The sequence below is a fragment of the Neopelma chrysocephalum genome, unplaced genomic scaffold (assembly GCF_003984885.1).
Source record: "Neopelma chrysocephalum unplaced genomic scaffold, ASM398488v2 Primary Assembly neopelma1_60, whole genome shotgun sequence".
Lineage (NCBI taxonomy): Eukaryota > Metazoa > Chordata > Aves > Passeriformes > Pipridae > Neopelma > Neopelma chrysocephalum.
Window position 1 is genome coordinate 12,645,174 of NW_020897715.1, and position 12,094 is coordinate 12,657,267.

The 12,094-nt window shown below is 49.6% G+C and overlaps 1 protein-coding gene across 5 annotated transcripts in view; it reads right to left on the reverse strand.

The window, feature by feature from the left end:
- Nucleotides 1-559: 559 nt before the first annotated feature.
- The window catches only part of LSAMP (limbic system associated membrane protein), a 1,005,382-nt gene continuing 993,847 nt past the window's right edge, over nt 560-12,094 (reverse strand). For all 5 annotated transcript variants that reach the window (XM_027681180.1, XM_027681182.1, XM_027681178.1 and 2 more), the window contains one exon: nt 560-8,132. In XM_027681180.1, coding sequence (XP_027536981.1) covers nt 8,035-8,132 — 98 coding nt within the window. In that variant the 3' untranslated portion in view covers nt 560-8,034. The remainder of the gene's footprint in view (nt 8,133-12,094) is intronic.

Genomic DNA, 12,094 nt, shown 5'->3' on the forward strand with positions numbered 1-12,094 from the left:
CCACCACCTCTGCCATCACGCTCTGTATTTTGGTGCTCCCGTCCTGTGCTCGCCTATGCAGCTCAGCCTCAGCCCATCTCTTCCATCAGCTTCCTTGTTCTTCCCCTCTTGAGACTGTAACCCTGATCCCAGCCTCTATCTGGACATACACATACAATCATGCTATTTAATTTAAAAAAAAAAAAAAAGATTTTTTGCAGGAGCCAAAGGCAAGTGCTGACTTCAGGGCTGGGCACTGCAGTTTTCATCCATGGCTCCTCCCCTCCCTCACCTCCCCCACCCTGGCAGCCCCAACTCACACCTATTTACAGCCAGCCTGCTCCCTTCACCCTCAGGCACTGCACTGCAGGGGCCAGTCTGCTGGGAGTGACCCAGGACCCTCAGTCCCAAGACACTGGCCCCTGCCTCTCTTGCAGCCCTGTACCACCTTGCTCCTCCAAGAAATGTGAAGGAAGGGGCCCACATTCCTCAGGTGGGCTGGGAAGTCATCACTAGACATGATCAGAGAGGAGGCGAGCCAGAATACGCAAGGAAGGGAGGGGAAATCAAGAAAGAGTACCTCCTTTTCACGTTTATTTAATTTTTGTATTTTTTTGTATTTTTTTTTTAAGATCACAGAAGAGCAGAGCATTCATACATGTAAAGAAACAGAAACGAGATAACAGAAGTTAAATACATTGAGAAAAGAAAAAATAAAAAGCTTCTTTTGTTTTCCATCACTGGGTTTTGTTCATTCATTTGTTGGGTTGTTTAGTTTTTTTGATCGGTTCTTTTACACACACACTTGCGCTTTTAAAATTTTCTTTCACAGAGCTAGTTTCAAAAACAAACCAATGGCAAAAAATTAAATGGCCATTTTCTCGTTTCATTAAAGAGAAGTTCAGCTCATGTCTACAGTGCTGGGGAAAAATATATATAAAGATATAGATATATATATATATTTATATGTATATAACACTGTTAATGAGGAGAGTTCTAACCACCCCACCGTGTAGCAAGAAGAAGGGACTGGCCTTCATTCTCAAGGTCTAGAGGATAAATCTTGGCTCCAGCTGGGAAAGCTGAATGACTATGGGAGGTGATGGTGGCACTGAGGAGGCAGGTTCCCGCTCTTTGCCTCCTCCTCCCTTTCCAGGCACACACATGTGCTCCTATATGCACAGGCATAGGCACACACACTTTCTCCCGGTTTCCTCAGGAGGTCACCAGTAGCTGTGTGGGTTACAGACAGAGCCAGGCCAGGAGCAAGTGGATGAGTGCCTGTCTGGCTGTGTGTGTGATGGAGAGTGTGGGAAAGGAGAGCATCCATATGGTAGCCGTGAGGACTACTGTGGCATGTGCGCGGTGGAGCTCGCGGGGGTGTGCGTACGCGCCTGTGCGTGGCCGAATGGGGAGCAAATGTCATAATTTTGGAGGACAGCCCTGCTTGGGATATGCTCCCCTCCCTGCTTGGCTCCGAGGTAGCCCTCGCTCCTTGTCTCCATCCATGGCCCTATGTTATGTACAGAAACATCCACATGCCTTTTCTCAGGACACGGCTGGAGCCACTGGGGTGTCACACTGCATCACTCGTGAGGCCCATTGCAGCACAGTGAGCATGCCCTGGGAGGCCAGGAGGGAGCTCCTGGTGCATCGTGAGCATTGCAAGAGAAGGAAGGGCCTGCCCTACCAGGGAATGGCCCTTCTGGGATGCAGTGTCTGTCCCTTCCTCAGCCATGATACCCAAGGAGCCCTGCTGCTTATGCAGCCCTATCACCTGTACTGCAGTCATGTCCTCCTGACTGTCACTGCCCCTTCCTCCTCTGCTGCCTGGGCACTTCTACAAGGCTTGCAGGGCAGTCTGAGTTGCTGTGGCACCAGTTAACCTGAGCCTGCAGCAAGTGAAGGACGCTTTGCTTCCCACCTGCCTGGGCTAATCGGGAGATCTGCTCCTCTTTCCCAAGCCCTGGCTTGGTAGGTCTCCTTCCTCACACACATCAACCCAAGCCACAGAGGTACAGAGGACCATACCAACATATCCTAACCAAGATGAGTTCTGCTTTCCTGTTATGGTAGTGAACCAACAACCAAACACCATATATTGCCCTAATGGGAGCCAACCATCAAGCAAAATTTTGGGGGGCTGTGGGAGTTTCCCAATTATCATTCTAGCATGTTACAAGAAGGAAAAGTGAAAGAGGTTTTAATGGTGTGACACAGCTCTTAGTCAGCAGGAGTCATGCAGTCAAAAAAAATCATCTTCTGGGCATCCCACTGGAAATGAAGCCACTCTAAGATTAGTGTTGAGAGGCCATGGTCTCCTCACTGGTGAACCTGAGAGTTCTGTGCATGGACGACGGACAGCACTCATCCCTACCCTTTTTCACTGGCACCACATCATAGAAATTACCATTCAGTTTCTCCATCACTTCTCTGCCTGAAGTTTTTCTCTTTCCATAGAACAGTTTGCTCCCGGCATCCCTAAATCAAGAAGTTTTGTGTCCTTGAGTCAGAGAAGCAGTAAGATTGTGCACCACCAGGAGAGAGAGAGAGAGAGAGAACTGTTCACCCCTCTAGCACCACCTCTGTAGGACTGTCTTGGTCAGCCATCCTCCGTGTCACTTGCTATGTCACATCAAGCACCATCAGCATTTGGGCTGCAGGTCAGTGTGCTTGGAGGAGAAGAAGCAGAGGTGTGAGAGGGGTTAGGAGGAGGAGAAGAGCTTTTTCCCTGTGCCTGTAGATTCCCTCATCAGGAAAGGGTGAAGCGATGAAACACTGCACAAAGATTGAGCTGAAACATCACCTGGTGGTGGGGCTGTGAAGGACTCTAGCATAACTCCTCTGACTTCCCAGATCTTCTTCCCCAAAAGCTCTTGTATCATCGGGACTCACTGCTGCTCCCCCAAATTCCTTCCAGATGTGTAGCTACCACTCAGTCTGGAGCCCATGCGGCTATTGATGGTGACTTTGTCCATGCTGTGTGCTTGGACTTTCAAAATGGGGTTGCTTAGACAGGTGGCCTGGGGGCATGGTCTGGATGCACGTGGAGCTAAGAAGAGCTGGTGGGGCTTGGATATACTTTGACCAAAAGTGGGGCAAGCAGCACTACACGAGAGATCTGCCCAAGTGGTGAACAGTCAGTGGCGTGAGAAAGATGTGCGGACAAAGACTAACTCTCGACACAATGCATGTCACCAATGAAATCTTCATGAATGGCACGTTAACATGCACTCGGTGCTAGCATGGGGCGACACAACTTCACTGGAGAAGAAAGCAGTGGGGGGAGGGGGGGTGCATCACTGAGCAACATGCCCCCAAGCTACGGGGCTGCAGACAAACAAAAATGAACACAACTGCCAAGATACAGGTGTCGGCTGGAGCATCCCATGTCGCCCTTCTCAGCCGTTCAGAGACAGGCGTTTGCTTCGTTTTCCATCTGACCAGGCACACGCTCCAAGCAACATGCTACAATCATGCATGGAGTTCATGTGGCTTGGGGTGGCTGCACTTCCCCTGTCCAGTTCCTTTCAGAAAGACTTGCCTTCACCCCTCCTCTCAGTCATCCGAAAAGGGTTAGAAATCTGCTAGCAAGTATGGGGCCATATATTAAATCTAAGTTTTTGTTCCTCTGCTTGGACATTACCAGACATCTCATGTAGTTCTTGTAATATTTACAAACAAGTTGAAGAAATACAACTTTTTTCTTTTTTTTTTCGTTTTGTTCATTTCTCTTTTTATAACACTAAATGTTAAATCTCCATCAATCAAACACAATTACACTGACAAGCTCAAGGAACTGGTGTCCCATTCTAAACTCCCATCTTTCCTGGTCCTCAACCAGCTGAGAGGCAGCAGGAAGTAAGAGCCCAGCTTTTTGGGAGGGAATGGGAAAGATAGCAACATGAAAGCGGAGAATAGATGAAAAGCAGAAACAATTTCAGAGAAAAGGGACTGAGACATGAGAAAAACCTTCGCAACATCTCTGTCAGAGGGTGGAGGGGAGAAAGGGAGTGGGAAAAAAGCATTTGACCTTGCCTGTGTTTCCTATATTTGTCTAGCCTCACCACCTGACATAGGCTTTGAACAATCACTGCCCGAGTTCAGGAGAAATTGGGGGATGCTTACAGCATCCTGTGATGCACACTGCAGCTCACAGGTTTAGATTCTAGGAGTAAATCAAGCTCCAGCCTACCCATGACACCCCCAGACCTACTAGGAACAGACATTGCCAGGAGCGGGGTTCCCAGCACTGCTGCAGACAACAGGCATACTTGTTATTAGTGGCTTGTCTCAGACAGGTCTGCAAATAATTGGCTTTAACCCTATTTCATGGCCATGCAACAGAGGCAAAGATCTGCCAAGGGCCTGCATGAAAGACCAGATCCCTCACACACAGCACCGGAGCTGTGTCCATTTCCCCCAGCTAACAGGCAGGTGGCTTCAAAAAATGGATGTCCTGCTTTTAGTGAGATATTTCCCTTTAACCATAAGCCTCTGTGCCTTGACATCTAAAAAACATCCCCTCAAAACTCCTTCAAACCAAAACAGGTGTGAGACAATGAAGTATCAGGACTTGTGACCACCACCACACCATAGGGCTCTGATGTGTGTGATCCCAGTGCCTAGGAGTGACCCCACAGTGACAAAAACACAAGCAGAGGACAACACATGGGACAGACGCTACAACAGCAACCAGGCTGACATCAAAGAACCTAAAGTGGGCCTGACCCAGCCCGTAGGAACAGCCTGTGACAGCAGGACACAGCAGGCTGCCCACCTTTCACACCAAGCCTGCAACAATAAATCCAGGCATAGGTACAGCCCCAAGAATGAGCAATGTGGTATTTTTCCTTGTGCCAGTGTGCTTGAAGGGGTGCAGTTCCCAGATCTGGCTTCTAGAACTAGCATCAGCTCGTGGCTGTACCAGGGGAAAGAGGAACCCTGTTGCAGCAGGAAATCTGGACATGTTACTAAGACACCGAATTACACGAACCTCCTTAAGGGCAGGTACAAGGACTGAGATGTCTGAATGCTCTGAAGGATACAGGGCATTTTCTTCCTGGGCTGCCACAGGCACACCAGTCTCCAAAGGAGATGCCCAAGTCCCACCAATGACCACCCTATCCTGGAAGAGGGGAGCCATCTGTGGATGCCTTGGGTGAATTTCAAGCACCAGTTGCCCAGCTTTCCCCTCTTGCACCAAAGCACAAACACCTCCAGGTATGGCTTTGGGGTCTGGAAGAGCATAATTTACCACCGTGCAATCCCACAGTAGCTCTGTAGCAACTCTTGCAACGCCCAAACTTCAGCCTCCTGTGTCTTCAATAAATTTCCTCGCTCATTCTGGCTGCCTGTGAGGAGCCCTTGACTGCCTGCTTAATTGCGTGCCTGCTGCTGCCTGAAACAGCTGAGCTCAGCAGCGAGGGGGCAGGGTCGGCAGTGCCGCAGTGCAAGGCGAAAGCATCAGGCTGAGCAGCAGGAAGAAGCTCCGTCAGACTGTGCCCCACTCACGCAAAGATGGGGACGGGCTCGCAGGCAGCAATTTCCCACTTTCCTTCCTGGCAGGGGACCACCCGGTGGGTATCCTCTCCAGCACACTGGAGAGAGGCAAGGCCAAGCAATTTCCCCCTTGCTTTCAAGAGCCTGTGAGCGTGGCTGCCTGACGTGCTGCTACTGTGCCAACTTGCAGGGCAAAGACAGAAAAGCAAGATGGCTTGTGCTTGGAAGCTCAGTGGTGCTGAGCACCTGTAGAACACTGTACTGTCATGGGATGGTCACTCAACTCGTGTGGGCTAACTCAAGTTCTTCCTGCACATCCCTCTCCCCAGAAAAGCAAGTGGCTACCTGATAAACACTGTGTTTCATCATCTTTGCTGCTGGTGGATACTAGGGCTCGTGACTGGCCAGGAGACACAGGAGTCTTCTCCCCACTGCCCCTGCCCACACACATGCACTGCAGCCACTGGAGAGTATGACCGTTGCCTTGCCCTCTCCCCCTGCAGCAGACCTTGTGCTGGTGTGGCAACTTCTAGCCACCACCCAGCATTTTCTCAGCCCTGTTTCTAACAGCCTGTTCTCTCCCTCTCCTCACTTGGGAGCCACAAAGCATCTCCTGTTGGCACCTCTGCATGTGGTTCTGCCATGGGAAGTGTGATGGCAAGCAACAGCACTCTCCAACAAGACCAGCACCCTTGAGATGAGAAAAGAGAAGACAAAGGGGAATTGTGCTGCCCACTTCTTTGCTGAATCACTTTAAGCTCCTTCTTTATAAGCCCAGGATTTTGGACCTGAGATTTGTTTTACTTCTTCCATTCACAGGTCCTGGACATTTTCTGACCCAATTTGTTTCAAATGTGGAATTTGCAGTGAGTTTTGTAGTAGCAATGGTGTACAGCACACAAACATGCACCCACACACTCACCCTCTCACAGCCTACATTTCCTTTTGTACCAGAGAGGACAGTAAGAATGAAAACAACAAAACAACAAAAAAGAGTATTGGCTCTATTTTTGCATGACTACCAAAATGGTTGGGAATGACTAGATTGCTGTTTTCATGTTGAGGCATTGCTCCTATGCACACACTATACCTAAAAGGAACGGCTGCTTGGTGATGTCCAAGGCCTCATCACTCACATCCTACCGGCTCAGCCTCCCATTCCCAGGAAGAATGGGTGGCTGCACTCTTCAGTCCATAGTGCTGTAGGCCAGTCCTGGTTTCTTCTGCTTGTTTGGACAATTGCACAAGTGCACACCCCCATGCACGTGTGCGAGCACTCATGCATAGCAGGGGCTGCTATGCTGGTACTTAGTGGCTGAGAGCCAGACAGGTTGCAGGTGGGAGAGAAAAAAAGGGTAGACAAGGGTACAGACTGACTCTTGCAAGCAAGGTGGCCAGAAGTTAAAAAGCCAGTGAGGATGCTGGAGAGAGGACACCATTGAAATCTGTGTTGCAACTGCCCCTCTCTCCTCACCCCTCTTCTGTGCCTGAGTGATCTCTCTGCATCTTGTCTCACACTTACAAGGCAGGACATTATCTACAGCAGGATGAGCATATGTACACATGGACTGTTCATTTTGCATGCTTAGAGAGAGGAAGAGAAAGAGAGAAAGAGTGAAGACGGAGCGAGAGCCACACATGCACGCACGCACGCACGCACACAGGCATACACAGGAGAAAGAGAAAGACACCTGGTTGAATTGAGGGGGGAGAGGAAGAGGATTTAAAAAAAAAGAAAAGTAGGCTTTCAGTAGAGTTGACACAGCTTTAGTTCAGGCCAGCAAGGGCGATGTTGCATGAAGGAAGGGACAGGAAAAAAGGTGTTTAGCAAGGGCTGGGTGCACATGAGCGCAGGGTGAAGTGAAGAGAGGAAGAGTTCTTCACAGGACACCAGTGTGCAGAGAGCTTCAGGTGACTTGCTCTGGTTTGTGGCTTTTTTTTTTTCTCTTTTTTTCTTTTCTCTTTTTTTTTTTTTTTTAATTTGTTTTCAAAAGTATGAACTGGCTGAGCATTAGCTCACAAAAATGACCCAGGGCATCCAAAAAGTTAAATGGCTATAGACACCGAAGCAAAGACCTCTTTCTGCAAAAGAAAGAAAGAGGAGGAAGGAAGGAAGGAAGGTGAGGAAGTATGGAAAAGAGGAAGGAGGAGAGAAAAGAAAAGGGATCTTCTGTTTGATTGGCTTTGTGGGTTTTGTTGGATTGTTTACATTGCAGCATCCTCCGGCGACGCGATCCTTGCTGGTGCCCCATTCTCTCCCTCGGTTCGTGTTGCCTCCTAGACAGTCAGTGCCTTGACAGCCGGCTTTTCAGGTTTTGGATTAAATGTTGCTGAGTCTTCTTTGCTGTAATTTTTCCTCTCCCCCCTCTTCGCTCCTGAACACACAAAAGTTGTGAAAGAAACAGTCGCCTCTCTCTCTCCCCCCCCCTTTTTTCTCTCTCCCCTCTCTTCGCTCTGTCTCCTGTATAACGCATTTTGTTTTGTGTGTTGTTGTCGTTGTCGTGTTGTTTTTTTAATTATTATTAATATTATTATTTTTAATTCTGATTTGTATTAACATTTGCTGAGTAGGCAGAGCAGGGACGCTGCCAGCAGCCACAGTGGGACGGCCAAACTCATGGAGCCGTTGTCTACTCTCCCTGTGCCGGGTCCTGCAGGGTGTGAGAAGGGAGAGAAAAGAAGACAAGATTACACATGGCTGGGTGAAATGAGGATAATACAGGAACACAATACTTCACTCCCGGGCTGGGGCTGCAGGGCACAGCTGCCTTCTTACTTCAGTGAGCTCCCTCCAGCCCAGGTGCAGGCTGCTGCCTGGCAGCTGCTCAGCATCCTCCTTCCCTCTGTCCAACACTCCAATGGCATGTGGTTTTCCCTAAACAACACTCAGGCTGGAGCAAGCAGGAAGGCTCAATCCCGGCTGCTGACCACATCCCATCCTTTGCTGTGCCTCCAGCTGGGAACTGCTGACCTTCCAACAAGAGAACACGGTTCACACCTTTGCAGACACAGCCCCTAGTCACCAGCTCCACAGCTGCCCGCTCTGCCACCTTCCCAGTGGTGGCCCTGAGATGCCAGGACTCGTAATTGTGTGCAGTGGCCAGTGCCTGACTGCAGCGAGACACCAGCTCCGCAGGAGCTGATTCATCACAGTGGTCTGATCAATAAAACATGCGGCCAACACGCAGACGTCTCCCCTCCCTCATACAGGCTGCACTGCAATTAAGTGTTTCTGAATCGGAGAGAAGGCAGGCTTCGTTACTGTTTTATGGCCCTGTGACACGATACCTATGGGGTGAGGGTGCAGGGTATGCCAGGGAGATTGATTTTTCACAAGGGTGGGAAACGAAGTTGCATATGTGTGCATGCGCATCCACAGGCTCTGTCAGAGAGGGCAGGGAGGAGCATGCTGCTGCAGCAACAAATAATGCAGCCTCGCTACAGGAATATTAAGCGCTAACACTCCTGACACCTTCTCATTCATTCACTCATTTATGAGTCCCCTTCTCTGGATGGCTTTAATGGCACTGATGCTGCTTTAAATTCACCCTGCAATACCAAGCTCTGGCAGCCTTTTCTTTATAATAGGGCAGGGAGATGTAGGTGGCTGTGGTTCTGTAAATGCATGCCCACCATGTATATATGCACATACAGCTACACATATATGTACACTTTTTATATGTATATGTACATGTGCATGCATGCACATGTATATGTACATGCCTGTGTACATGTACACATATACATATAAGTGTATACAAACACATATATGTGTGTATGTGCAGTGTTTTATACAGAAGGGGTGCAGGAAAATGCTGAAGTGTAGAGATGGAGATGAGATCTTGTGTTGGAACTGACTGTGCTGTAGAAGACAGAAGTCATGCTTACTACCACGAGAAGCAAATTCTGATGTCTAAGGGGTGCCAGAAAAAAAAAAAGGCCCTGTTGAGGAGAGCCCTGTGAGACCAAAGTGCAACTTCCCCTCTCACAACCTGCAGAGTTTATCAGGTGAAGACCCCCACTCTACCGCGTGGTGCACAGGTGCCACAGGCGTGCTCAGCAGCACAGTCACTATTAAACTTGAGCTGGTGACTGAAAGGCAGCAAATCGAAGAAGGATATCTCCAGAACCTCTGAAATTCTTCAGCACTTTCATTTCTCTGATTTCTTCCAAATGTAGCCTGTTACTTACTAGATTAGCTGTTTGTGCCCCAATTCTATTCTTTAATTATTAAGAAAGTATGTGCTGGACTGTGTGGAAAATTTATATTCCATCTATGGCTTCTTTTTTTGCTAGTCCATGCATGTCTTTTGTGGCTTGTCACACAAATCCTACAACACTGTTTTTTTACTCCTTTTTTGGGTGACAGGAACTTATTTCCCCCTCTGAGATCAGGAACACGTTTAAACTTAGCTACTACCCTCACCTGACCTATGTTTCAGAGAAAGCATCTTTCACTGTCAAATAATTGTAGGGATGCTGTTTGGGACCATTTGCATCCCTTATTGTCAGTGAAGAAGTTCCAAAACATGACTCCTCTGGCTCATCAGATAATCAAGAGCACACCAGGCAGTCTGTGTTGCCCACACAAAGTCTTCTGCCATCACATTTTTACTATTTGTCTTAAATACTATTTGTTTTAAATAGTATTTGTCTGAACACATACATTGACATGTCCGTAACACATACATACGTGGCAGCAATCCTCCTCCTTGCCACTTTTCCAGGGTACCCATACAATCAGAGCAAAGGCATATGCACTGATGGTGGCTTGCAACTCATATCCAGCACACAGTGGAGGCAGGGGGATGTTTAGCCTTCGCTGGGTACTGCTGCCTTGATACATAGAAGTGCATGCCTCAGGGTTTGTGAGCTTGGTGGGGGCCAGAGGCATGATGGCATGGTGTGGCATGGTATGGTAAAGAGATGTCTTTCTGCAACACTTAGGTATAAGAAAGGACACCCAAGGAAACACGGTGTGATGAAGGACTTGGGAGAGCGTCAGGCCGCTTCTGTTCTGCTTGAGCTTGTGTGTATAAGGTTGAGGGTATCTGACAAGCCAGAACTCCCATCTCCACAGCTAAAAAATGGTGCAAATTACACAGCCTCACGTTTCCCCAATAAGCTCCTGTGAGTGCCAGTGAGGTGGTGGGGCTGCTGCAGACACCTCTTATGTGGAGTCCTGATCATCTTCTGCACCTCACTTCATGCTAATACCAGCAGCTGTCTGCACCAAGGGGCTGTGTGTAGCTGTGCAGGTGTCGGGCAGAGTGTCGGGCTGACTGTGAGGCCTGGCAACCAGTGTGGTCCCTGCATGTAACCCTGGGGGCCACGTGTAATCTCTGGGTTTTACAGCAGAACTGGTTTAAGTACATGCCACGGATGATACCTTTACTGTCACATGTACTGCAAAAATGGGGAAAGGTTATAGTTCGATCACAAAATAAAATTCTCAAAGGCTTTTGGGGGACACTGATTGCTCAAGTGTAATAAAGAGTGAAAATGTAAGAATAAAACGAAATATTAATTTCGAGTGAGATTTTGTGCAGAAAATAGCACCCATTTTCAATTCACTCTATCACTTTCGGCCTTCCTTCCCAGACACAACTTGGGCTGTGACAGCGCACGTTTGCGTGGTGACTTCTCTTTTGCGTGTGGAGTGCGCGCGCCTCTGCCGCGGGCACCACGGCACCCGCACGGCCACGGGTGAACGTCCAGCCCCCGCAGCGATCACCGTGCTGCCCAACACGCAGAGACGAGCGCTCACCCCCACGCCCCGAACCTGCACGGTGGCCATCCCCACAGCCCCCCAGGGGTGCACACACAGGCCGCCCCGCGCAGGCCGCTCCGCCCCACCCGCAGCCCCGCCGCGCCCGCGCCCCGGCACGCGGTCTGCGGCGCCCCCTGGCGGCCGCCGCCGGAGCCGCCCCCGCCCGGTGCCTCCCGCTGAGACCCCCCCAAAAAAGCCCTCGCTCGGCCCGCCTGCGCTCCCCTGCTGCATCTCCGCCTGCACCGGGGGCTTCGGGGCTGTCCCTGCGCTCTCCCGCTTCGGTAACCTTGAGCCTGCGGCCTGGGCATTTGCTGCAATATCCCGGGCTAATCACTGCCCGGCCGCAATTGGGAAGCCCTGCCAAGTCCGTGACCACGCAACAGCTTTCAAGGGGGTGTTTTTCCACCACAGACAGGGAAGGAAATTGAGTTTCTGATGATGATGATTATGAGTGAATATGAATATCTGGCAGCTTTTCACAGATAAACTCCTAGGGGACCCAAGACCCTAAACTCTGACCGAGTCAGATTCCATTAAGCAAATCAAGAAGGAGCAGACTGAAAATCAGCAAGGGCAAAATGACTGCACTGCTCTTCCCTGCTTCAAATGTGAGACATTTGGATACCTGGTGCAGATGCAGGTGGAGGCCTACCACAGTGCCTAATCATGCTGCAACAACCTCACAGGACACTGTGCCCTATGTTTCCAAGGGTTTATCCGTGCCACACGTTCACCCTGGGTGATCTGCCCTGGTACACACCACAGAGTAGCCTTGGCCAAGATTTAGAAAGCTATAGTTCTCTGAGGGCTGAAGGAGACCATGTGGAGCCCCCATCCCACTCC